Genomic DNA, 26,413 nt, shown 5'->3' on the forward strand with positions numbered 1-26,413 from the left:
CAATGTCCTACAGTATAACTGTGCTATTCAGAAGATAATTACAGGATTTATAAAAAATATTAATTCAAAGTGCACTACAGGCAGTGTGGCCCAGTAATGGGAAACAAGTTTAAAGTTGTATGATGAACGTCTTCTTCTTTCAGTCCTGTCAGTTTATCTCCGTGTCTGTATGTAGAACCTCATTTGGAGATAACATCAAGTCTAAATGTGAGGCCCTCCATGAATGTGAGGCCTGGGCCAACGGCTCCCTGTGATAGGCCCTGGCCAGCATGTGGACACAGAACCCCAGGGGTGTAGTGGTAAATTTTGAAGTGCAGGCACTCATCAGTCCCCTTAGCCATGCCCCTAAGGAGAGGCCAAAAATTCAGGCAGCTTTGTTGATCCATATCACAAACCAATTCTAGAAGTGTTCATCTATACCAGAAGCAGGTCTTTTATAAAGCTATTGGGTTAATTGCCCAGTCAAGACCAGGCCACCCCAAAATACTGTGCATTACAAGAGGGATAGCTCCCAACTCTATGTTATTGCTGAGAAAATTCATCCCCCTGCCTGCCCCCAGCTATTGTGAGGATTGCAGCTAAACTCGGAACAGGGAATTCAGTGGCAGATGATGTCAGCCTATGGTGTGCCAAAATGCCACCTTGCCTAGGGCGCCAAAACAGATCAAGACGATGCTGTGAGAGGGCTGATAACAAGGAGAGACTGTTTCCAATATATGTGAGACTCAGGCCATGAAATTGTGCCTTAGGCATATTCATACAAGAAATTCTAAGTGATACAGGTTGTAGCAGATGATGTCAGCATCCCTGCGAGTCAAAAAGTGCTGGCACTGTATCCCTGCGAGCCTTGGCTCCGCTACACCATTGCAGGATGCATGCGTGGTAGGATCAGTGTCAGTACTGTGCCTCGAATGAGCCTGTACTGGTGACTACCTTCACCTGTGAACTGGGCTTATTATATTGTGCTGGCAGGAATCTGCTGGCAGGAATGATAGCGGCATGGGGTTTCCCAGGCTGTATAATTTCTGTTTCAAATGGTATTCTTGCTTCCAGTTCCAGAGACTAAACCTCAAAGTTTCTGGAGAGAAAAGAAATCAATAGGCAAATGATGGTGCAGTCTCAGAGCCAATTCAAAAGTGCAACTGAGTAGGTGATACATCCTAGCCATGAGATGATACCACCTCTGAATGTACGCGAGCACCCACATGTTAAAATCCTCCTGCACTCGGAAAGTTAATATCTCAGGGCAAAGGCAGGGCTAGAAGCTTTCTCCCTTATATCTTAGAATCATAGAATAGTAGGGTTGGAAGGGGCCTATAAGACCATGGAGTCCAACCCTCTGCTCAGTGCAGGAATCTAAGTCAAAGCATCTTCACCGCTTGCTAGCCAGCAAATTTTGATACAACAGTTCTTTTAGATAAACGACCCACCCACCCCACTCATCCACCTGTGGGACTGTACCACTTAACACAATCTCTGAAGTGGTACAGTCCCACAAGAGGACAGTATTACATCAGAAATAGCATGTCTGAATAGACTCTTGGTCTACTCAAGTTTTTAAAACTTATTTTAAGAAGTGTATTAGACATACGAGAAGGGGGAATAAAGGATGAATATTCCATCCTTTTGTACAGATGTAACTGGAACAGGAAAACCATTGTTGGCAGAGCACTACTGAAATCTTGAACTAATGAGTGGAAACATTCTGGAAGCAATTATTTTACAAGCACAACTTAAAAAAAACACACACCCTTTCCTTTTAGTTTTTAAATGTTTCAGCAGAACTGTGTTTCTGTTGAGGATATCTGTGACAGCAAACACATCTTAGAGCCCAGATGGTCATGGGACCATGAGTTTTAAAGCATTCTTTTTGGGAAATACTCCTTGGGTCACCGATATTTGGGAAGAGTGTATGATACAGTGAAGATTGTACAGTGCTTCTTGGGCTGCTTTAATTTGCTTTAAAAAAAAATCCATTATAGTCTTTTGACTACTTTGAAGGCAGACATAAAAACTGTGATGCAAGCACTGGAGGGCCAGTCTTCCCAAGAGGAAAGGCAACACAGTTGATTTATGCAATAGATTCCAAAGGGAGCACCATTTTCCTGCCCCTCCTCCAGCCACTGTCTCTGAGTAATTTAAAATATAAGCAGGGAAGTGGTATCACTAGACATTTAGTATGAATATGCCTAAGGCAAAACCTCATGGCTTGAGTCCCATATATATTAGAAACCAGCTCTCATCATATCAGCCCTCCCACCAGCTTCAGTTGCCTAAACACGCTCTGCTTTATGTTCCTTCAGCAGGGCCAACACAAGATGTTTTGCCGCCTGAGGTGAAGCAGCAAATGGCACACACACCCCTCCCAAAGTCGAGGTGCCTAGTACCCAAGGCTGACCAAGTTATTTTGGCACCTGAGACAGAAAATCCCACAAGCATTTCTCCCTGGGAGTAAAAAAAATACAATAATAATAAATCAAATAACTAACAATTTGCTGTCCTTTCCTGTTATCCAAAATCACTCTGCCTAATGATAGGGCAGGCACTGTCCCTAAAGTGAGAACTGTTGCAGCCAGAAGTGGAAACTTTATGTCAGTTACCACAAAGCTATTTAATAATTTCCTGCACAGATGAATATGAACTTGTGAACTGCCAAGACAAAGTCAGTGATTAAGTTTGATTTAAGAATAGCAACTGTGTAATGTTTCAAATTTTGAACTTGCTTAGCCCCTAAATTGTAGTGCAACTATATTACCAAAGCAATACAGAAGGCTAAGGTTGAAACATTTACTGAATAAAGGAATAAAAGGAGAAAATAGATGTTGGATAACAAAAGGATGGTGTTGATACTGAAAAACCCAGAAGCTACAAACCTTAGAACAGAATAAAATTTGAAGAAGGAATACGTGTCTGGCATAGCTAAAGGAGATCAAAAACAGAAAGAAAAAAGAAGAAAAGTTTGCCCTTATCAAGTGTGCCAGCAAACTCAATAAGGAAGCAAAAGGACGTGGCATGACAAGTGATGAATTATGCCAAAGCAAAGGGTGAGGGCCACTTCTTTGTGGGATGCAGTTAAAGATGCAAAGGGATTAGTTTACCAGTTCCAATTCTCATTTTGCTTCTTTTAAAAATAATAATCATAATCATGGCAAGTATAAAAAGCACTCAGCTGCATAGACTCAGTGTCCTCCCCAAATCAAAACATAGGACTCTTCCTACACAATCCCAATATTCCTTCCTTATCGGTATGAAGCATACAGCTCAAACTATCAAGGTTTTGGTGACCCAACCAAAACGCTGAGCCAAAATGCAATAAAGGTAATATAGAGAATAAGCTTGCTCCTAGCAAATTGCTTTTAGGGCTTCATGAAAACCATAAGAACCATATATGCATTCCTTGAGTCATAGGCGGGATGTATGAGAATTTTGTTTTGGACCAGAATTTGCCCCATTCGCACACCCAGACATGACCGCCTGTTTCCAAGCTTGCATGTGCGTTTGAAAAATGTGCACATTAGGAAAAATGTGCACTTTAACAATATGCATTGGGGGGAAATGTGCATTTTCATGCTTTATGGAGAGGGGGGTGCATTTGGGTCCACCCTTCAAAAATGCACACTTTTCCCACTAAAAAAAAAAAGTTTGCAATTAGGAATGGAAATGAGGTAAACTGAGCTTCGAGGTGAAAATCACTGGTTCTCTCATTCCTAGTCATAAGTGGTTGCACCTATGAGGAGTTGTAGGAGGGCGTATAGCTCAGTGGTAATGTGCATGCTTTGCATGCAGGAGATCCCAGGTTCAATCACAGGCACCACCAGGTAGGGCTGGGAAGGATTCTTGCCTGAAACCCTGGAACACTGCTGCCATTCAGTGTAGTAGACAATGCTGAGCTAAATGGAACCAGGGTCTGACTTGGTATAAGGCAGTTTCATTTGTTCAAATGAATTGTGTTCCTGTGGTGGCTAACAATTCAGTACCGCTAAGGTTGAAGTAGGCCCTTGGTATGGTGCACCATGGAAGGGAAAGGCCGAATACTTCTAACGGACCGCTTCCCTTGCATGGAAGTTATAGTACTGGGGGAAGGGTGCAGTGAGAGAGATCCTCTATAAAATGTTTGATTTTTTATGTTAATGAGCTGCTTTCTGAAAAATAAACCATTCCGAGCTGGTTGTTCCTCTCCTCTGCTCCTATGTACGTGCAAGGCTTTTTATTTACATTAATTGGGTCTTAAATAAGTACCACATTTGAATGTTTCTAATTAGCCAATGGAACAATGTATTTAATTTTTTTTACCCTGTACATACCTCCTGTTATTGGTTAGATTTCCATATGCAAAAGAACAAAATGTATGCTTCTAAGCTTTAAAAAGAAATCCGGGGCAGCAGGGTGGGGGAGGAAATAATGTAGCTCCATATCTGAAAGTGTGTGATATGCATGTCCTCCATAAAGGTCTGTAGCGCTTTTGAAAGTAATGCAGCTTCTTATTCTTCAGGCCCAAAGCACCTCTTCTTTCATACGGATTATATCAAATGTAAAATGGTTGTATTCTATTCACTACACTCAGAATCTGCATAAGGAATTTTGGGCTTCCCAACCTCAGGCATCTAAAGCAGCAAAATGCCTTCCTATATTTCATGGATAGATCCATGTCTGTATTTATTTCCTCAAGGAACCCTTTGTGGTGTCTTAGGAGCTTCTTAAGAACTCCTGCCAATGTGGTTTAGCCCTGCTTCCAGTACAAGAGGACAGGTCCCTGCCCCAAGGAGTGTACAATCTAAAGCTTGGCAGAGGGTAAACAGAGGAAGGGAGGAAAGGGGAGGCAGAGATAAATGGGGAAGCAATATGCAGATCTTTCAGGTACACATGCGTAGGCTTACTTACAGGTTCACTTACAGTAGGGCATGGAAACTAGGGGATTAACTAGAAACTAGAATGAAGGCCTGGAAACTAGAGCCAAAGCAGGTGGGAGCAGACAGTGATTTCCTGTCTATTTTAAGATTGTAGTACTGCCTGCAACCACAAGTCAGGGACACTTGGCACTCTGAAAAGCATAACACAATCCTATGCATGTCTACTCAGAAATAAGTACCATTTAATTCATTTGACTTACTCCCAGGTAAGTATGCTTAGGTCACAAGAATATCATCTCAGATTTACACTTTCAAATACAGAAGTCACCCACCATTCAGTCTGAGTTACTCTGAAGTAAACAGGAATGCCATCCAACAAAGCCAAATTAATACTTCTACTGAGAAATAAGCATGAATTGCATCCTACAATCAGAACGGAACCCTCACTTCTACTTGAATTTTATTTTAATGTGCGTGCGCACCCCCCCAAAAGAAGGCATTGATCCATGGATAATTTTTAGCATTAGTGACATATCTGAGTGGGAGCACTACCCCATCCCATCTTGCTGAGTTTCCTCTCTTTCTCGCTCTCTCTGTGTGCATGAGGAAAAGGAGGAGGAAGAGGACTGTTAGTTGCTCCTCCTGCTGGTATGATTGTGTGTGTATGAGGAAAGAAGAAGCCCAGCACTGGGACCAACCCACCATGGAGTAAGCCAGCGATGGTGGCTTGAGGACTTTGGCCAGTCCTCCTCATCTCACTTGGGGTCCTGGTTGTCTTCGGGCAGCTCCCCAGGTTGAGTGCAGCCACTGCCTCCAAGAAAAGCTTTGGAGGCAGTGGCAAGTTCAGCAGCAGCAGTGGGGGCTAAAAAAAAAAAAAAGGCCACAGGGGCCTTGTGATGCCTGCTGGCCACATGTGGACCACCCCTGGTTTCAAGCTGGCTAATCAACCTAAAATCTTGAATGGGTTTTGTAGTCCTGATTGGTCTGCAAACAAGGGATGGTGTATTAATACGCTTCTTCTCAAAACAATCTCATGCAACGTTTGCCAGCATGGGATAACTCACCAGTTTCCCAAATATGGGGGTATACAGAGGTAATGTGACTGTGTCCAGTCACAAATCCCCCAAACATTCCCCACTGTAAGCACCCAAAGGAGGTTGTAAGAATTGTCTCTAAGATTAATGGCTCAGGTGTTATGCAGGTGGCTCATGTGTTGTGGCTTCTCTGGGCCAGTTCCGTAGGCATGACTGCTGAGCAGACAGCAAGAAGAACAGATGTTGCCAATGAATAACGCTGTTTTGTCAGTCATAATACATTGGCAGTCGCAATCATGTAATAATCTTCCACACTGCTAGCAAAGACTTTCATTTTTGCTCGTGGTCAGTGAAGGGTGGCAAGCAAAAAAGATTGCCTGTGGAAACTAAGCTCATGTGACAAGCTTTTTGGAATAAGTGATTGGACATGGCTCTGCTTCCAAATGAAGTATTACATTTACATGGTTTTGGTCTCCTCCACAATTTCTTTCCAGGCCCCAAATTGTACTGCCTGCGCCTTGGCACTGAAGACCACAAGTACACTGGAATATAGAATGCCTCAACATTTGTGGCAGGGTTTTCACTAAATACTGTGTTACACCAAAGCTATGTACTCTCTGATCACTTGCCATGGGGAAAAAACCTTCTCAGAATGGTTCTCTCTCATCATCTTAATCACAGTCTTAAGAATGAATGTATTTGGTTTGTTTTCCTGGTTTTTTTTTAATACATATACTGACTATTTATATCTCATCTCTTTATGGTTCTGCCAATGATGCTTATTACTGGAGCTTTAATTGAAGGAGTGAATGAGCATAAGAAATATAAATAATGGGCCCTCAATAAAAGTGTTGTTACTGTGTTACCCATCCAGTTGTACAGAACTGCAATCGCCGTTACATTTTTAAATCTCTACTGAAAGCCGTTCTTTCATCTGCAGTGTACAGTGCAGTCTCATACATGTCTACTTGTAAGTAAGCCCCGCTGCCTTTTAATGGGGCTTACTCCAAGTATGTCTGTATAGGATTGTAACCCAATCTTTTTATTATTTAAGGTTGGTATGTACAATTGAAAAAAATAGCTATTTAGTTATTCATTTATACATACAGTGGATGGTATACATTTATACATTCCGGCAGAACCAGCATCAAGGCTAAGCATGATTGGGCACCTGTCAATGGCCTGTGACAAAAGCACACTGGAGTAGCTGGTCCTCTTCATCACAACCTGCTTGTTCACCTGCCTCTCACCTGGCCCAGACAATGGTGGTGATGAGAAGGAGGAGCAGCAGATGCCACTGCCTATTTGGTCACTGGCTCCCTGCCTGCCAAGCAAGCAAGCGCTAGTGATGATGAGAAAGAGGATAACAAGCTTTAAAAGCGGGTTGGAAAAATTCCTGGAGGAAAAGGCTATCAAGGCTTCTAGTCTTGATGGCTATGTGCTACCTCCAGCACCAGAGGCAGTGAGCCTATGTACACCAGTTGCTGGGGAACATGGGTTGGAGGGTGCTGTTGCGCTCGTGCCCTGCTTATGGGTTCCTGGTCGACAGCTGGTTGGCCACTGTGTAAACAGAATGCTGGACTAGATGGACCCTGATCCAGCATGGCTCTTCTTAAGCAGTAGCAACTGGTGACAATAGTGGTGAGAAGGTAGACTCACTGTGGGAAGGGGCCCATGAAGGGTATCTTGCCCAATGGCCCTCCAAAACCTGGAGCCAGCACTGCACACAATGGGTTGGCCTGAGGTTCTGGCTGCCTGCATAGCATAAGCAGAGTAACCTGCTGAAAAAGGCAAAACCCTGTATCAAAGGATCTTAATAATATAATTTCAAGAGCCAGGGAGTCAGAACAAGTGGAGGATGGGAGCTTAGTGGGGGACATGATAGAGGTTTATTCAATTAAGCATGGTAAGGGGAAAGAGACCACTTTTCTCTCTTTCTCTCTCTCCCATAATGTTAAAATTTGGGCCACCCAATGAAATCAATTGGCAATAGATTCAGATCAGACAAAAGAACCCATCATTAGTTGATGGAACTCACTGCTGCAGGATGTGGTGATGGCCGTGGGCTTAGATGCCTTTAAAATGGGGATTATACAAATTCATGGAGGACAGGTCTATCAAGGGGTATTTGCCATAACAAGTTGCAACTGCAACACAATGCTGCAGTGTATCCCCACCCTGTAAGAGGAGACTTCTTTGTGTGGGCTCTTCTTAAGTTCTTATGAGGGAAGAAAGGGTAAGAAATATAGTTACCTGTACTTAGACTTTGTTACAGTTAGGGGTGAATGGTTAGGCCAAAGGGGTTATGATTTTAATTCATTTGTTTCTAGTTAACTAGCTTGAAACTCTGATTCGTGTTTCTTTTTTCTCTGTCTTGTACTTCCACACAAAAATAGATATCGGATGTCATGAAACTTCTTAAAAATAAATTATGGCCACAGTATATTGTCTGTGATGTTTGCTTTTGTAAATTGAAAATCAAAAAGTTTGAATGAATTTGGAATAAGTCATATGGAATGTACACAAAATGATGAAAGATTTGGATTTTCTGGCCCAGATAATAAATACCATGTGCAGTGCTTTACCTCAGGATTTTCTAAGTCAGCTTGTGTCTGGCAATCTTTTCCTTTCATTCCTGTCCCATGTTGAAAGAGGAGCAGCAAAACTGGTAGAAGTATAATGAAATTTACAGAGATCAAGGAAAAACATAAACCAGCATAATTTACCCTGGAAGTTTAGAGTGGACTGGACTGGCTTATTTTACAGTTATAAACAGTGTGGGAAAGTGCCTGTTCTAAGAGAGCACATCAAATCTCATGGAAACGTTTAATCACTAGTACTTCTCAAAAAGGACCTTTTCTTCATAAATGACTTCACTCACCACCTAATAAAACACTGCATGTATAGTTAAGGGTACAGATGCATTACCTATTGTCAGAAAGTAGGAGGAAACCTCAACCCATCCTGCATTAGCCTTAGGCAAAGCACCCTCTCATAACATCAGCCCTCTTAATGTAATATGGGATGATGGTGATGGTGATACTGACGACCTACCTTACACAGCTGTTGTAAGGGTTACTGAGATAATATAGATGAGGTTTTGAGCAACCTGAAGTGCTGTATAACTGCTAAGGTTAAGTTATATCATTTAATCCTGCTTTGTATTTATGCATTTGACTGGTCTCCATAGGCAACAAGGAATTGCATGCAGGCAAGTGAGCAGGCTGATGGAGGAGGAACAAAGCATTGTGTCCCTCTTTTGCATCCATCATAGAAACCAAGCAAGCTGCAAGAGGAAGGGAGCAATGCAATGGGCGGTTGCAGGAGGGTTGGAGTCTTCTGTCCCTCCTCTGCGAGCACACAATAGGCTGGTGAAGTTGTTCATTTGTTTTGTTTTGGAAGCTAGTAACTTTTTTGGCCTTATTTACAAGGTTCTTTTAATGCCCTACATGACTTAGGACTAGGATACCTGAAAGACCATCTTCTCCTGAATGATGGACTGCCAAGACTTGAAGGTTATTATTAGGAGAGGCCCTTTTACGTATCTGGCCCCAATCCAAGATGTGTTTGGTGGGAACATGTGAGATGGCTTTCTCAGCAGTGGAGGCTGGTGCCTCCGATGTCAGTGGGGTGGTGAATCTGCTCCAGGTTTCAGTCAGAATTCTAAAGGAGCTATCCAAGGTGAGAAGCATCTTGAATAGCTCCTTTAGAATTCTGACTGCTTCTGACTGAAACCCAGAATGGATTCACTGCCCCACTGACAGCAGACCCACCAGCCTACACTGTTTCTCAGTTGTAGCTCAGAGTCCCAGACTCTTTGGAAGATCACACACTCTTTGGAACTTCCTATCACAGGAGAGCTACACTTCCCAGGGTCTCACTCAGCAAATGAGCAGGAGGGACCCCAAACACAGCAGGGCTGGCTTACCACATTTTGTTTTATAGTTTGGCTGGTTTGTTGTAGTTTTATCTACTGCTTTTGCATATTTTAGTAGTTTTTTGTTAGTTTTATATTTCTTTCATAAGCTGCCTTTGAACTAGAAAGGTGGGATAGCAATATTCCTAATAATTAATAATAATAATTACTTTGTGAGACTGGAAAGGATACCATAGAAAGAATGGTATAAACTGTGGCTTGTTTGTGCATTTTTCTAGCAGATTCATAGGATTGTGGTTAGCCCAGGTTGCATCCATCTTATTCGTCTGGAAGCTTGGGAACGCATGTTCATTATAATATTTACATTATTGGCAGGCCCAGATTAAAGGCTGATCCATGTTCTCAGGCCGCACACATCACTGATGATCAGGCTTGCTTTCTGTTCTACCAGAGTGCAGGCAAAGAAGGGTAAGCCTGCATGCACAAGGGCTTCCTAAGAGCTTCTACTCATTCTAGAGAGGGGGCATTGCCTGCAACTATCATGTAAACACACACCATTCACATGTATACGCACCTTACACAAACAGGCTTTATCTCAGTGATGTTTTAGGCCTCCAAGATAGAGCTAGTTCTGCCTTTCCCAACCTGGTGCCCTTTAGATGTTTTGGACTACAGCTCCCATCAGTCCTAGCCAGCATGGCCAGTGGTCAAGGATGATGGGAGTTGCAGTCCAAAACATGTGGAGGGCATCAGTTTGGGGAAGGCTGAGCTAGTTGTTTAGACTTGAAAAATACAGCTAATTTCCATCCCAGGGTTCAGAGCCAGTATCAGACATGGTGGGGCTCCTGGGCCTATCCACAGCATGGTCAGTTCTCCTCCCTGATACCCAGACAGGGCTGGGTGGTACAGCAGCACCGAAAAAAATCAGCCTAACTGGCAAGTCCTGCTGTTGGCACTTGCCCCAGAGCCACTGTGGATCAGTTGAATTGTGGGTGCCAGTCATAGCCCCCAGCATGAGGCGGAGTAGTGCTAAGAGGACCACCACCAGGCCTGAGTGGCTGTAGGTTTGGGTCAGAGGCAGGGTCAAAGGTGGTCCTTCCTGAGGCTGGGGCCATCAGCAACTGCCCAACAGAGCTGATCCCTGACACCAGGTCTTGACAGTGGCCTTGGGCGAGTGCTGTGACAATAAAAGGCTCAGTTGTGGATGGAAGGTGCTCAGCCTGTTCTGGATGGGATTACACTCCCCCTGAAGGAGCAGGTTCGTAGCATGGGGGTTCTCCTAGAACCATCTCTGTCTGTTGAGGCACAGGTGGCTTCAGTGGCATGGAATGCCTTCTACCAGCTTCGATTGGTGGCCCAGCTATGCCCTTATCTGGACAAGGATAAGCTGGCTTCAGCTGCCTATGCTCTAGTAACCTCCAAGTTAGATTACTGCAAAGTGCTGTACATGGGGCTACCTTTGAAGATGGTTCAGAAGCTGCAGCTCGTGCAAAATGCAGTGGCCAAACTGATAACGGGAACCAGAAGGTTTGATCATATAAGACTGACTTCCATACCAGTGGGACTCTGTTTTTAACCTGCAGTGAGTAGAGGACGCTATTGGGAAGGAGCCTGTGGGAAGGAGGACCAGCCAGCAGCTGCACCAGGTGGATCCTGAGCCTGCTTCTGCCCCTGCCAAACAGGTACTTAAGGCGGGGCTGCCAGAGGCAGCACCTCGGCATGTGCCTCGGCGTCGCACCAAGTGCGCTGCTGAGTGCGCACTTAGCGTCACACTTGGAGTCGCATGGAACAGGACCTGAAGACTCATCCATCTGCCTCTCCAGAGACACCAGCAGCCACAGATACCAGCAGCAAATAGCAGCAGCAGAGGGCAGCAGCTTTAAAGACGAGGGAGAAAGGGGCAAACGTGGACTTTATCTGCTCCTTCTTAGCTGCTGTTCTCTTTTATCTTTTATGTTCCTTTACACTGTTGAACATTTTTATATCCTAACATTTTAATATGTGCCTGGGAGGACTATTGAGCAACTCAGGGGGTCGGGGAGGTGCCACTATAACTGTGGTCACGGGCAGGGGAAGGTGTGGCATTGGGGGATTAACAGGCCAGCTGAGGAGAACCCGGGCTAGACACCTTACAGCTGTCCCCTCTTCTGGTTCTTCCCCCAACCTGATGGTTCCTGGCAGCCTTACCAGTTTGCCCTCAGGTCTGGTGGTGCTGCTGCTGAATGCCAGGTCGGCCCAAAATAAAATCTCCTTCATCCATGATTTGATTGTGGATGAGGGGGCTGACCTGGTATGTATTACTGAGACCTGGATGAGGGAACTGGGAGGGGTCACTCTCTCCCAGCTGTGCCCTCCTAGGTACTCGGTGCAGCACCAGCATCGACTTGAGGGTCGGGGAGGGGGGGTTGCCATGGTCTATAGGAATTCAATCTCCCTCTCTAGGCTTCCTGCTCATTCGAGTGCAGATCTTGAGTGTTTGTACTTTGTGTTGGATACCCGGGACAGATTAGGGATTCTGTTGGTGTACCGCCCACCCCACTGCTCATCAGACTCCCTGCCTGAGCTGACGGAGGTGGTCTCGGACTTGGTGTTGAGGACCCCTGGGATGATGGTCCTGGGGGATCTCAACCTCCATGCCGAGGCCGCTGTATCCGGGGCGGCTCAGGACTTCATGGCCGCCATGACAACCATGGGGCTGTCCCAACATGTCATCAGCCCAACGCATATAAAAGGACACACGCTTGATCTGGTTTTCTCGACTGGGCAGGAGGATGGTGATCTGAAAGTGGAGGAATTAACATCTGTCACTTTGTCATGGTCAGATCACTTCCTGCTGAGGTTTAGACTCCTGGCAGCCTTCCCCCTCTGCAAGGGTGGGGGACCTATCAAAATGGTCTGCCCCCGGAGATTAATGGATTCTGATGGATTCCAGAGGGCTCTGGGGGATTTTCCTGCTGGTATGGCTGGAGTTCCTGTCGAAGCCCAGGTCACTCTGTGGAATGCAGAGATGACTCGGGCGGTTGACACGATCGCGCCCAAGCACCCTCTCCCTCTGAGCAGAGCCCGGCCAGCTCCTTGGTATACACCTGAGCTGAGGGCAATGAAGCCAGAGGGGAGACGGCTAGAACGCAGGTGGAGGAAAACTCGTGCTGAGTCTGACCGAACACTGGTAAGAGCCCACTATCAAGCCTACTCTGTGGCGGTGAGGGTGGCAAAGAGGCAGTTCTTTTCCACCAGCATTGCATCTTCTCAGTGTCGTCCAGCGGAGATTTTCCAAGTGGTTCACGGCCTGTTACATTCTGGGCCAGGGAGAGAGACGGTGGAACCCTCGGTAGCACGCTGTGACGAGTTTGCACGGCACTTTGAAGATAAAGTCACTCAGATTCGTCATGAATTGGACACGACGATTAATGCAGTTTCATTGGTAGAGGCGTTCAGAGCACCGTCTGGTTCAGTTTTATTGGATGAGTTTCAGTTACTGAGGCTTGAGGGTGCGGACAAGGTGCTTGGCCAAGTCCGATCGACCACTTGTGTGCTTGACCCTTGCCCTTCATGGCTTATTAAATCAAACAAGGAGGGGATATCCGGTTGGGTCCAGGAGGTTGTAAATTCCTCCTTGAGAGAGGGAGTGGTGCCTGCCGCTTTAAAAGAGGCGGTAATTAGACCACTCCTGAACAAGCCTAAACTGGACCCAGAGAATGTTAATAATTATAGGCCAGTGGCCAACATCCCCTTCCTGGGCAAGGTGCTTGAGTGGGTGGTTTTAGGACAGCTCCAGGCACTGTTGAATGAAACGGATTATCTAGATCCATTTCAATCAGGCTTCAGGCCTGGTTTTGGAACGGAAACTGCTTTGGTCGCCCTGTGGGATGACCTCTGCCGGGAGAGGGACAGGGGGAGTGCGACTCTGTTGATTCTTCTGGACCTCTCAGTGGCTTTCGATACCATCGACCATGGTATCCTTCTGGATAGGTTATCTGGGTTGGGAGTTGGAGGCACTGCACTACAGTGGTTCCACTCCTACTTGGATGGCCAATTCCAGAAGGTGGTGCTGGGGGATTATTGCTCTGTGCCATGGCAATTGTGCCATGGGCTTCCACAGGGCTCTATTTTATCCCCTATGCTGTTTAACATCTACATGAAACTGCTGGGGGAGGTTATCCGGAGGTGTGGGCTGAGGTGCCATCAATATGCGGATGACACCCAGCTCTACCTCTCTTTCTCATCAAAACCAGGTGAGGCAGTGGCTGTTCTGAATCAGTGCCTGGGCACGGTAATGGACTGGATGAGGGCCAGTAAACTGAAACTCAATCCAGACAAGACAGAGGTACTGCTAGTGGGTGGTTCGTCTGCCTGGCTAGGTGATATTCAACTTGTTCTGGAGGGGGTTGCACTCCCCCTAAAGGATCACGTTCGTAGTTTGGGAATGCTCTTGGATCCAGAACTGTCACTTGAGGCACAGGTGAACTCAATGGCACGGAGCACTTCTTATCAGCTTAGGCTGGTATACTAACTACACCCTTATCTGGACAGAGATAGCCTAGCTACAGTTATCCATGCTCTGATAACTTCTCGTCTGGATTACTGCAATGCGTTATACATGGGGCTGCCTTTGAAAAAGGTCCGGAAACTTCAGCTGGTCCAAAATAGGGCAGCAAGATTGTTAACAGGGACTGGCCTGTGAGCTCATATTACGCCAGTACTTTTCCAGCTGCACTGGCTGCCAGTCCATTTCTGGGCCCGATTCAAAGTGCTGGTATTAACATTTAAAGCCCTTAACGGCTTGGGGCCAGGTTATCTGAAGGATCGCCTCCTCCCATACGTGCCTGCCCGGACCTTAAGATCATCGTCAGCGGCCCTTCTCCGTGAGCCCCTGCCAAAGGAAGTGAGGCGGGTGGCTACTAGGAGGAGGGCTTTTTCTGCTGTGGCACCCTGGCTCTGGAATGAGCTCCCTAGTGAGGTTCGCCTGGCACCTACATTGTATTCCTTTCGGCGCCAGGTGAAGACCTTTTTATTTTCCCAGGCATTTTAGCTTCCTAAACATTTAGCTTTGCTGTTTTAAATCTGTATTTTAAACTCCTGCACTGCTGCTAGGTTTTATTGTGGTTGTATTGTTATATTGTGGTTTTAATGTTCTACATATTTTAAATTGCTTTATTGTGTGCTGTTTGGTTTTAATTTTTGTAAACCGCCCAGAGAGCTTCGGCTATTGGGCGGCATAGAAATTAAATAAATAAATAAATAGCTAGCTAGCTTCCAAATCCCGGGAAGTACTAGTTCCCCTCTACTCTGCACTGGTTAGGCCTCAACTGAAGTACCTGTCCAGTTCTGGGCACCACACTTTAAGAAGGATGCAGACAAGCTGGAGGAGGAGGGCAACAAAGATGATCAGGGAACTGGAAACAAAGCCCTATGAAGAGAGACTGAAAGAACTGGGCATGTAGCCTTGAGAAGAGAAGACTGAGGGGAGATATGATCATGCTCTTCAAGTACTTGAAAGGTTGTCACAGAGAGGAAGGCCAGCATCTCTTCTCGATCATCCCAGAATGCAGGACACGGAATAATGGGCTCAAGTTACAGGAGGCCAGATTCCGGCTGAACATCAGGAAAAACTTCCTGACTCTTAGAGCAATACGACAATGGAACCAATGACCTAGGGAAGTAGTGGGCTCTCCCACACTGGAGGCATTCAAGATGAGGCTGGACAGCCATCTGTCGGGGATGCTCTGACTTGGATTCCTGCATTGAGCAGGGGGTTGGACCTGATGGTCTTGTAGGCCCCTTCCAACCCTACTATTCTGTGATTCTATGATTCTGTGACTCTGCCCCGTTTGCACTGGCTGCCTGTATGTTTCTGTGCTCGATGCAAGGTGCTGGTTTTAACCTATAAAGCCTTACACTGCTCAGGACTGTAATACCTGATGGAGCATCTCTCTTGACATGAACGTACCTGTACGTTATGCTCAGCATCTAAGGTCCTCCTCTAGGTGCCTCCTCCAAGGGAAGCTCGGAAGACAGCAACAAAGGAGAGGGCCTTCTCAGTGGTGCCCCTCCCCCCCAACTGTGGAATGATCTCCCTGACGAGGCCTGCCTGGCGCCAACGTTGCTTTCTTTTTGGCACCAGATCAAGACCTTTCTCTTTTTGAAGGCATTTGGCAGCATGTGATGAGAGTTTTTAATCAATCCTGGATTTGTTTTTATGATTGCTGATTATTCAAAGTTGTTTTTAGATATATGTTTTCTCTGTATATATTGTCTTTTGTATGTTTATGTTTTTAAATTTTGCGAGTTGTATTTTTATTGTTTTTAATCGTTGTAAACTACTCAGAGAGCTTTGGCTATGGGGCGGAATAAAAATATAATAAATAAAAAAAAAGTTGAAAGGCAGATCAGGGAATGGGCCTGTGCTAGATGGGGTTACATTCTCCCTGAAGGCTCAGGCTCGCAGTTTGTCTGTAGTCTTGTACTCGGCTCTGAACCTGGATGCCCAGGTCTTGGCGGTCGCCAAGAGTACATTTGTACAGCTGAGACTTGTGTGCTAACTGCACCTGTTCCTACAGATATCTGATCTGGCCACAGTCATGCATGCCTTAGTTACATCCTGTTTGGACTATTGTAATGTGCTGTACATGGGGCTGCCTTCGAAAACTGTTCAGAAACTTCAGCTGGTCCAGAATGCTGTGGCCAGACTGTTGACCAGGGCCAGTTACAGGGAGTATGCAACTCCCCTGTTACAGCAGCTTTATTGGCTACTGGTCTGTTTCTGGGCAGAATACAAAGTGCTGGTTATGACCTATAAAGCCCTGTATGGCTTGGGACCAGGATAACTGAAAAACCACCTTCTCCCATATGAGCCTGTCCAAATCTTTTAAGACCTTCTGGAGAGGCCCTTCTTTTGAGACTGCTGTCTTAAGAGGCACATTTAGTGGTGACCCAAGAGAGGGCCTTTTCAGTATCTGCTCCCAGACTGTGGAATTGTGTTTGCTCCCTCTCCATTGTCCTTCCACTTGCAGGCAAAGCACTTTATTCAAGAAGGCCTTTGGCTTCTACGTGGGTCTGTTGGATGCTGTTTTAATTTTTTCTCTCCTTTTTTTTGGTAATTGTTATGTTTTTATTTTGTTTTAATGTGTTGTTTTAAGCTATTTTAATTGTGCCTGTAATTGTGCCATTTTTTGGTAGAAAGGCAGGATACAAATCAAATCAATAAATAATAGTCACACAATATCAGGGATTTCCATTTGGCAGGATCCTACACCTACAGTATACTGAGCATAAGGGTTAATTATGATCCAGTCCATATCAGTGGTTTTAATTCTTTCATCATTTTGTTTAGCAGTGCTAATATATGGTCCAGTATATGACAACTTTGCCTGAACAGAAAGCTACCCATGTCTTTTGTTAGGCACGAGTTAAGACCATCTAGAATGAACTTCCCCACACATCTAACTATTTGTCATTCCGATCCATGTATGATACAAAATTGATGAACAGATGTGAAACAAAATCCTATCTAAACTGGATCTGAATTTGGGACTAATTGTTATCATGTTGGAAGCATCTGAAATCTTCATGTTTGTATAATATTGCTGTAGAATAGGCCTCTGTATTAATAAGAAATCAGAGCCCAAATGTGTGTGTGTGTGCGCGCGCGCACATGCGCGTGTATATATGCACACACATGGATACAAATGGCCCCTAAAGAATAAACTCAAGATGTAATACTCACAGAGGAGTCCCTCAGTGTGTTTAGCCACAGTGTGAGCTCTGTTTCCTCCTTGGTTTGCAGGTGGCAGTCATATATTCTATCAAGTCAAATGCTGGGTCAGCCATTAGTCTTGCCCACCCGCTATATTTCAGGCATGCTGCCCAGAGCCCAAGTTTTTATTTTATTTTTTTATGCTTCTCACACACATCCATTTAAATGTTCATCCTTCACCTTAAAAAAAAAATCAGGAAAATGTTTAAAACATTAACAAAACTGCTCTGGGAATCATGGGAAGAGATGTCTTGGTTATAGCCTAAGATGATGTTAGCTAATCAGCACTATCTGCAAGCATGCATAACTGTTTTTTTAGAGGTTGGAGAAACATGTATGTTTGTATGGAATATCTTCCAAACTGGTTTCAGAACTCTCTAAATGATCTTTCTGTCTTTCTCCTGGTAGATTTATAACCATAGTCTAGGTGTTTCTTACAAAATGCATAATAGATTCCCAGGACTAGACATAGGCTGCCAGCTAATTGTATTCTAAACACAAACAGTATGACTGCACAATGGATATAACGCTAGTCTTCTGTTCCAATTTAGGTGCGTATAGCAGCCACAGGACTTTGCTGCAGAGTAATTATTTTTCATGGGCAGATTCCATTTTCAATACCTCTGTACATGCTGCAATTCGACATGGAAGATGGAAACTACTCACAGGCAATCCAGGTATTTTTTTGTTTCCTCCCTATGGGTGGGGGAGAATTTTATATGGTTTGCATTTTGATAAGAATGTACCAAATTCGTGTTCTCGAATCAATATGCAAACCAGAATGCAATTATCTATCAGTATTCACACTTGTCCAATTTTTTTGCGATGCAGTTCTCTGAACAAAAAATATGTACAAAAATGTGTATGTTAGGAAAAAGTGCACATAAAAATGTGTATATTTGTGGGGAAAAAACCCATACAAAACAGTATTACATTAAGGAAAATGGCTTGCAAAACACTTCATACAGTAAGGAAGATTGGATTCAAAAATGTATGTATTAGAAAAATGTGTACCAAAATGCATACAAATTTTTGTGTGGACTTTTATTTTAAAGTCACAAACTGATGTGGAAACTGGTTGGAACAAAATTAAAACTGCAAACTCAGAAACAGAGAAAACTTAAATGGACAGATTTATCCGTACCAATTCCTCCCATCCTCAGGTTCCCCATATTGCCCTTACCAGTAGTTTCTGTATCTAATTTGTGAACCATTCACTCTACTATACTGATTTTGATAGCAATTGATGCTATCCAGAGATTGAAGAAAGAGCTAATTTACTGGTAGAGATTATCAGTGTTCCTGCCCCCTCATTCTTAAAGTAAGGGATGACTGTACAAGCTTTCCTGTAATAACTTACACACTTTACACAGGTGAATGCAATGTGAACTCTTCCTGGGTGGTAGGCCACTTCTACCAGAAAAAGTAAGTTTTTTATTTAAGTGGGATTAACCTTCCCACATGTAATATCTGTGTAGATACAATACCAAGCATTGTCTTAAAATTTGCCAATTGAAGTAGCAAGGGCATGCCTGCAAGAAAGTTTACTTGCTAGTAGGAACTCCAGCTTACTGTTCAAGCACTGAGCTAGTCTATAATTACCCATATGTAAATTTAATTGTAGATTTGTGCTTTATTTATTTATTGAAGGTATTTGTATATTACCTTTCAATTCAAATATATCCCAGGGCAGTTTCCAATAAGAAATTACAAGAAAATACCATTATATAATTAAAAGAATATTTAAGAATCTCAAAAGGGCTTTTCAAATTCATCACAACTTCAAAACCAAATCAGACAGCAGAATGGATGGCTCAATTGCAGTGTTTAAAATATAGCTTCTTTTTCCATCAGATCTAAAAAATTCATTTCATTTAAAATGCCTAAGAGAATAAAAATGTCTTAACCTGGTGCTTAAAAGACAACAATATATGTGCAGGACGGACTTCCCTGGGGTGGGAATTCCATAACTAGGTGCCACTGATTAAAAAGTGCTCTCTCTTGTTACCACCCACTTCATTTCTGATGGTGGTAGCACTCTGAGAAGGTCTTCAGTGGAAGAGCTTAACTCCTGTGACGGTTGATGCAAGAGAAGGTGGACTTTGAGGTACTAATCTAGGGATGAACAAATCTGTTACACTTTCTGTAACATTCATATTTTTCTCAGGCACAAGTTTATTCTGTCCTCTTTCCGCATAAGTTTGTGAATGTGATTTTTTTTTAAAGTCCACACAAAAATTCATATGCTTTCTTGGTATGTAATTTCCCCCAACACATGCATTTTTGCAAGCACTATTCCCTAATACTTCCCCTTTTTGTATGCAATTTTCCCTGCTGTATGCATTTTTTGATCGGAGAAGTGCATTACAAAATGCAGAGTAGTGTGGAAATTGAAGGATAATTGCATTCCATTTCATGTATTTGTTTGGGAAATGCGAATTAATTTGGTTCATATTAAACTGTGAACTAAACTCATTTCACCCCCTTCCTTATCTTCCACCTTGAATGATACGGTTTGTCCCTGCCTTGTCACTCGTAGTTCCTCTGCTGATCTTTATGTGTGTGTTCTGCAAATGTGTAAAAGCAATTCAGGAATAAATGAGACGCAATAAGAGACAGTGGAAAAATCTAAGCAAACAAAAAGCAATGAACTGCAGCCAAGCATTTCTGTTGCAGACAAACCTTCATACATTTTATATCAGGAACCCTTCTTATTCATATTAATGTCTAATTCCTCTTCATAGGGCCTAGTATTATCTTGTTCAGTTGGCAGATCTCAATAGAAAACCACATTCCAGGTGGCAAGTTCAATTCTAATTTTCTAAAATTAAACAAGCCAGATCTGTGAACATGCTGGAAACAAATTACCAGGCTAATGCTGCTCCAACTACTCTTTGGTCCACTCTGTTCCTGCTTATAGGCTGCAGTCACTGGTTTCCACCACCATCCTTATTCAACGAGTCGAAGGCTCTGTCATCTGACCCACCAACAAAGAAACTTTGGCTCTATGACATTGATGCTGATGCTGAGGAAAGAAATGATTTGTCAGAACAATATCCTGGCATTGTGGAAAAGCTCCTCATACGTCTCCAGCACTACTATAAGAACTCTATCCCTGTGTTCTACCCTGATGATGATCCACAATGTGACCCAGCAGCGACTGGAGCATGGGGGCCTTGGATGTAGAAAACTCCACAGCAGCCTGAAGGATATATCCAAAGTGCAGCTGTAAAGCTGACTGCCATGTTACATTTGTGTACATAAAATGTATATGTCCTCGTAGGCAAATGTACTAAAACGTTCCATGGGAATTAGCCTGTGGACTAGCCTTTGATGTGGCACCCTTCAGATGTGTTGAACTACAGCTCCCGCAATCCCAACAATAGGAGTCCAGCACATCTGGAAGGCACCAGGTTGGGGAAGGATGCTGTAGATTCAGGGATACAGACAGTTCCTTCTAACCTCATTTGTTTTACTTCTGTAGCTTCACCTTCAGTCGTTTGGATTCAGCTTTGACTCAAAAGTAGTTGGGGCAGGGGAGGATTCAGTTTTACTTTTGATTGTGCTTGAAATTCTATTTGAATCATAACTAGGCCATTTGGACGTTAGTTTCTTGTCCAGGACATGTCTCCGAAGCAGAGGTTAAAAAAATGCCGCCTTCCCAAAATTGCTGGCCAGCTGGGAAACATTATTTCAGTTGAAGAGCTCTGAGTCATTGGAGGGGAGGGGCGGGCAGAGCCTTCTAAATTCTTTCACATTTGAAGTCAAATGCTTGATTTTATACTTGCCAGCAGCCGGCTTTTGTTGGATGCTGACAGAGTTGTAAAGAAAAGGTGAAAGAAATGAGTTGTTGCATTCTCTTGGCATTCTCTTTTCTCACACTCACCTTCTCAGTCTGTCTAATAGAAGCATTCCAAAATCTACATGAGTGCAACCTCCTCCCTGCTACTCAACAGGTACCCAGGGACACATCAACTCTACTTCAAAATTGTCTCAATTCTGCAACATGAACTGTACAATCCTAGGCTTGGATTCAATAGCGCTCCGCTCGCACATCAGGACTTCTGCTTACACAATGGAACTTCCTAGTCTTCTCCCCCCACACACCCTTGCATCCTATGCATGCTCCCCAGATTTGCTCCGGATGGTCCCTCAACCCTCCAGAACAGATTTGGAGGAATGAAGGGGGAGCTGAAATCCATTCCACCAGCGGTTTCCCTTCTGCTGGCTTAAAGACACCGTTGGATCAAAGCCATATACATGTTTACTCAGAAGTCTTTAAACTTTCAGAAGGCTTTTTACAAAGTCCTTTATCAAAGGTTCCTGAGCAAACTTAATCATGGGATAAGAGGACAGGCCCTCTTATGGATCTGTATCTGGTTAAAACACAGGACGCAGAGAGTAGGAATAAATGACAGTTCTCACAATAGACGGATGTAAACAATGGGGGTCTCCCAAGGATTTGTATTGGGGCTGGTACTTTTTAACTTGTTTATAAATAACAAAGGGATGTCTCCAAAAATGAATGGGTAATAATAGGTGGTATCCAAACCTGACTGACCTCCAGTGGAACAGAAAATGCAGGCAGAGCAGTTTCCCCCTCCCCCTGAAGCCCCCTGGGTGCTGTCAAATTTGCTCTGAAAGATTGAGGGACTCTCTGGAGCAGTTTTAGAAGGTACTTGAGGGGCTGCAGGAGGGAGGAGAGCAAGGGGAAGTCCTGTCACTTGTTCACACGACACTGTATTTTACCCAATATATGAAATGTTTTTCAATATAAGTAAGTACAACGTGATGCACATTGGGGCAAGAAATCTTAACTTCACATATACACTGATGGGTTCTCAGCGAGTAGTGACTGACCAGGTAAGGGTCAACTGATAGCTCAATGAAAACATCAAATGAGTGTGCAGCAGCTTCGGAAAAGGTGAATTCCATGCTAGGTACCGCTAGGAAAGGGATTTTAAAAACTGCCAGTATTATAATACCTTTATACATATCTATGGTGTTACCACACTTGGAATATTGTGTAAGTTCTGGTTGCTGCATTTTGAAAAGGATATTGTAGAGTTGGAAAAGGTTAAAAAGGGGTTATCTAAAATAATCAGAGAACTCGAGAAGCTCCCCTTTGAGGAAAGGTTACAAAGATTACAATCTTTAGCATTTTAAAGGGGGAAAAGCAATCAAGGAGAACATGATAGAAGTTTATAAAATTATGCACAGAGCAGAGACAGTGGATAGATCTCTCTCTCTCAGAATACAAGACCCCAATGTCATGAAATGAAGCTGAATGGTGGGAGATACAAGACAGATAAAAGAATTTGCTATCACAAGATGCGGTGAAGGCCAACAACATAAAGGGGATTTAAAGGCTCTAAAAGGGGATTATACAAATTCATGGAGGATACAGCTCTCAGTTGCTACTGGACATGATGGCTATATATTACCTCCAAGATCAAAGGCACCTTGCCTCAATACCAGTCGCGGGGAAACAATAGCCAGAGAGGACTACTGTGCTCATGTCCTGCTTTCAGGAGTCCCATTGGCATCTGGTTGGCCATTGTGGAAAACAAGATGCCAAACCAGATATGCCTTTGTTCTTAAGTACCTCTGAGGTCAGTGGGATTTATGCCCAGGTAAATGAGTATAGGATTACAGCCTAAATCCCAGATTCTGCAAGTAGCAAAGTAGACTTTGCAATCTGAATGTATAACTGAAATTTTGCTACTTCTCCACTTCTTTTCCCCCTGTAATTCTTCTTGCAGACAGTCTTGTTACTTCTGGTGGAAAACATGATAGCTACAGGCTGAGTGGAAACCCTAAGAGAGAAAATGTATCTATTATTTGTCTTTGTTTCATTAATATCTTGCCTATCCTACATAGAGAGTACCATTTTAGCTTCATATCTCTGGGGTTGGATCCAGATTTAAGTTGGATCAACCACACTGGTGGAAATGGATGTCCCCACCCCCCTCCTTTCACTGCAGCCCTTCTAGTCCCCGGAAAATGCTACAAAGAGTAAAGAGACCCTGCTGAATGGGGTTAGCTGTGGTGTGGGGGAGTGGCACCCCAAAAAGTTGAGCAAAGGGACCTTCCATGAATGGAGCCATTCCTCTTGCAGAAGGTCTCTTCCTGTGGAAGGCAGATCCTGGATCCAACTCAGTCTCAACTATCAGATGTGGAGACTACCTGATTTTCAGAGGCAATCAAGATAAAGTTCCTGGAACCCATTTCTGCTTCATATTCCCCCATGGTTGCTGCCACTATGATCCTCAACATTCTCCAGTCACCTTTCTTGCAAGACTTGTGGAACAACTACCAAATACTGCAACAACATCTGCAGATTTGCAATACTCACAGGAAGAATGCATTAGATTAGGCACAAACAAGTGATATTTTTACTCATCCTGCTGTGGCTATCAGCGCAGTAAGACCTGTTATCAAATTGTGTTTGGCAACTTGTTCAGTTTTTTTAATGTCTTTTATTCCTTCTTAGACTTCACAGAAGATGTTCAGTGCTGTTCTGAGCCCTTCTCCAGGAAAATAATGATCCCAGATTCAAACTCCTGTTTACCATGAGGTTGAAAATGGCATTGTGCTACTTTTTTTATTAGCTAATTAGGTCACACAACCAATGTGTCTGAGTTCCTGTGTAGTCTTTGAAAGCGTTTTCTGATTCATGAGAGCTTTGCCAATAGTGTGTTTTCTGCTGGTCATAGTAATGATCTTGAAGGACAATTGAAACTTTGAAATTAAAAGTCAAACCCTAACTTTGTTTTTGTTTTGTTTTTTGCTCCATATAATTTTGTTGATATCATTTGTTTAGAAAGGTGAAACTCAGAACTTTTGAGGCAAGGAAAAAGGTTGTATTCTCTATACATAAGCAGGAAAACTTGTCTTCTGTGCTTTTTCAAAGTGGGTTTGGAATAAGATAGGATTGTATAAACGACAGCCACCACAATCCAACTTAAATATGTATCAATTGTACATGCCACTCAAAGCAATGGAGTGATGCTATACATCATCCTGATTTGACTATGCCCATGTGCATCCATTTTGCACCCACGATTCCTAAACCAGCAAGTGATACAAGTGCAGAAGGCATTTCCTTTGTTGGAACAGGGCAATTTGGTTCTCCTTAGGACTGAAATATCTCCTTTAGTAAACTTTGTAGTTTGTAGTTGGCAAACATCAGGCTGTGTCCAGTGTTGTCACAGTGTTAGTGTAAACCATCACTAGCTCACCATCATTAGCACTTGCCATGCAAAGGGAAAATAGCGAGAATTTGCTGCCAAAATCTGGCAGCAAACTGCGCGGCCCAAATTTGACAGCAAATAGCTGCTTTTTACCTTCACTTAGCAAGTGCTAATGACATTGCACTAGCATTGGTTTATGCTAGTACAACATTATTAGCACTAGCTCTGTGGCAGCATTGGATATTACCCATCATCTTGATGATGACCACACATCAGAGAGAGAGAAATAAAAGTAGGAAGGTAGTCAAATTATTATAGATCTGTTTAACTCCTCTAGCTATTCGCTATTCACATAAATGCATACTTACATTCCAGATTTTAGAAAGGATTGCATGCTCTTATTTGGGAGTGTAACCCTTCAAGCCCCTTAAGGCATTTGAACCTTTCCTGGCCCTCCAGATACACCACAGCTCCATGCCACATCATAAAGTGCTTTGGAAATGGTTACATGTCTATAAAGCCCTTGTGATGCACCATGACAGCAGATGGGAAAGAATGCTGTCAGATCATTGCTACTCTTAAAACCCACCTGGGGTTCCAATCTGGCCATCCAGGCTGCACTAAAGCAGGGAAACCACCAAACAACTGGTGGTTGGGGGGAAAGGGACATGGACATCTGGGGAACCTTGGAGGGTTGAATTTGGCCCCCAGGCCCACAGGTTCTATACCCCTGCCTTAGCCTCTGTGCGTTATAGAGGAATCCAATTTTCATCATACCAGTTACTTGTAGGGGTCTTCTATGGATGCTGTGTGTGAATGTGGGAATATCGTTGGGCTGATATTGGAAAGACTAAGCCTCCTGCCAGTGTTGTAAAAACTGACCATCTGCTGCAGTCATTAAAAAAAAAAAAAAAGAACTCCCAGCTGCGTGTTACCCTTTCTTCTGTCTGGTAGAGAAAGCTGCTGTGTTTTGTCTGCAAAGCTATAGATAGAATAAGTACAGTCAAAGATAAATTCTAGATTTAGATGTACGGAACATACTCTTCAAAAAAACCACAATACGCTACGCTAGCAAAGCCACCGTGCACTGTGGATAAATGTTGGCGTCCAAGGCAATGATGAAAATATGGGCCTGCCTTTTGCATAGTCCCTTTCATTCTTAAAATATCTGAAGGCTCTTTATAAAGTTATGAGTTATACGACAATCCCCCGTACAGTACTAAATCAGCATGTCGGAGCTGGGCTTGTCTTTGGCATGCATTATTTTGCTTCCTCTTGTCAGTTTTAGCAACCAGTTCTGAAGATCTGCATAATTGCAAAAGAGTTGTGCCTTTTTAAAAGACATAACTGTTTTCAAAATGTAATAGATCTGCCAATCAAACTGAATATATAAACATATTCCACCTGAGAACCATCCTATGTATGAGTTCTATGGTGGAAGAAATAAGGTGTATTAAATATAAATAAATAAATAAATAAATACATGTATATAAATATATACATGTATTAAATATAAATAAATAAAAACTAAAGGCTGACAATTTTATTATTTATACGGCACTTCAGGAGGGGTGGGGTGGGGATGAAGCACTTTACATGTTGAAACAGAAAGAGAGAAACCAGACCTTGATTAAGGCTCAAAATCTAAGAGACAGAAATCAGGGAAGGAGAGCATGACACAAAAGGATAGGGGAATGGTTGAA

The 26,413-nt window shown here is 43.5% G+C and overlaps 1 protein-coding gene across 2 annotated transcripts in view; it reads left to right on the forward strand.

Moving 5' to 3' along the window:
* ARSB (arylsulfatase B) overlaps positions 1-25,924 on the forward strand; it is a 102,942-nt gene extending 77,018 nt beyond the window's left edge. For both annotated transcript variants that reach the window (XM_084833400.1, XM_084833402.1), the window contains exons 7-8: positions 18,069-18,194; positions 20,438-25,924. In XM_084833400.1, the coding sequence (XP_084689526.1) occupies positions 18,069-18,194; positions 20,438-20,703 (392 nt within the window). In that variant the 3' untranslated portion in view covers positions 20,704-25,924. The remainder of the gene's footprint in view (positions 1-18,068; positions 18,195-20,437) is intronic.
* The last annotated feature ends 489 nt before the right edge of the window (positions 25,925-26,413 follow it).

The sequence above is a fragment of the Heloderma suspectum genome, chromosome 2, assembly GCF_057233095.1.
Source record: "Heloderma suspectum isolate Gila_16-S chromosome 2, 16-S_ref, whole genome shotgun sequence".
Taxonomy (NCBI): domain Eukaryota; kingdom Metazoa; phylum Chordata; class Lepidosauria; order Squamata; family Helodermatidae; genus Heloderma; species Heloderma suspectum.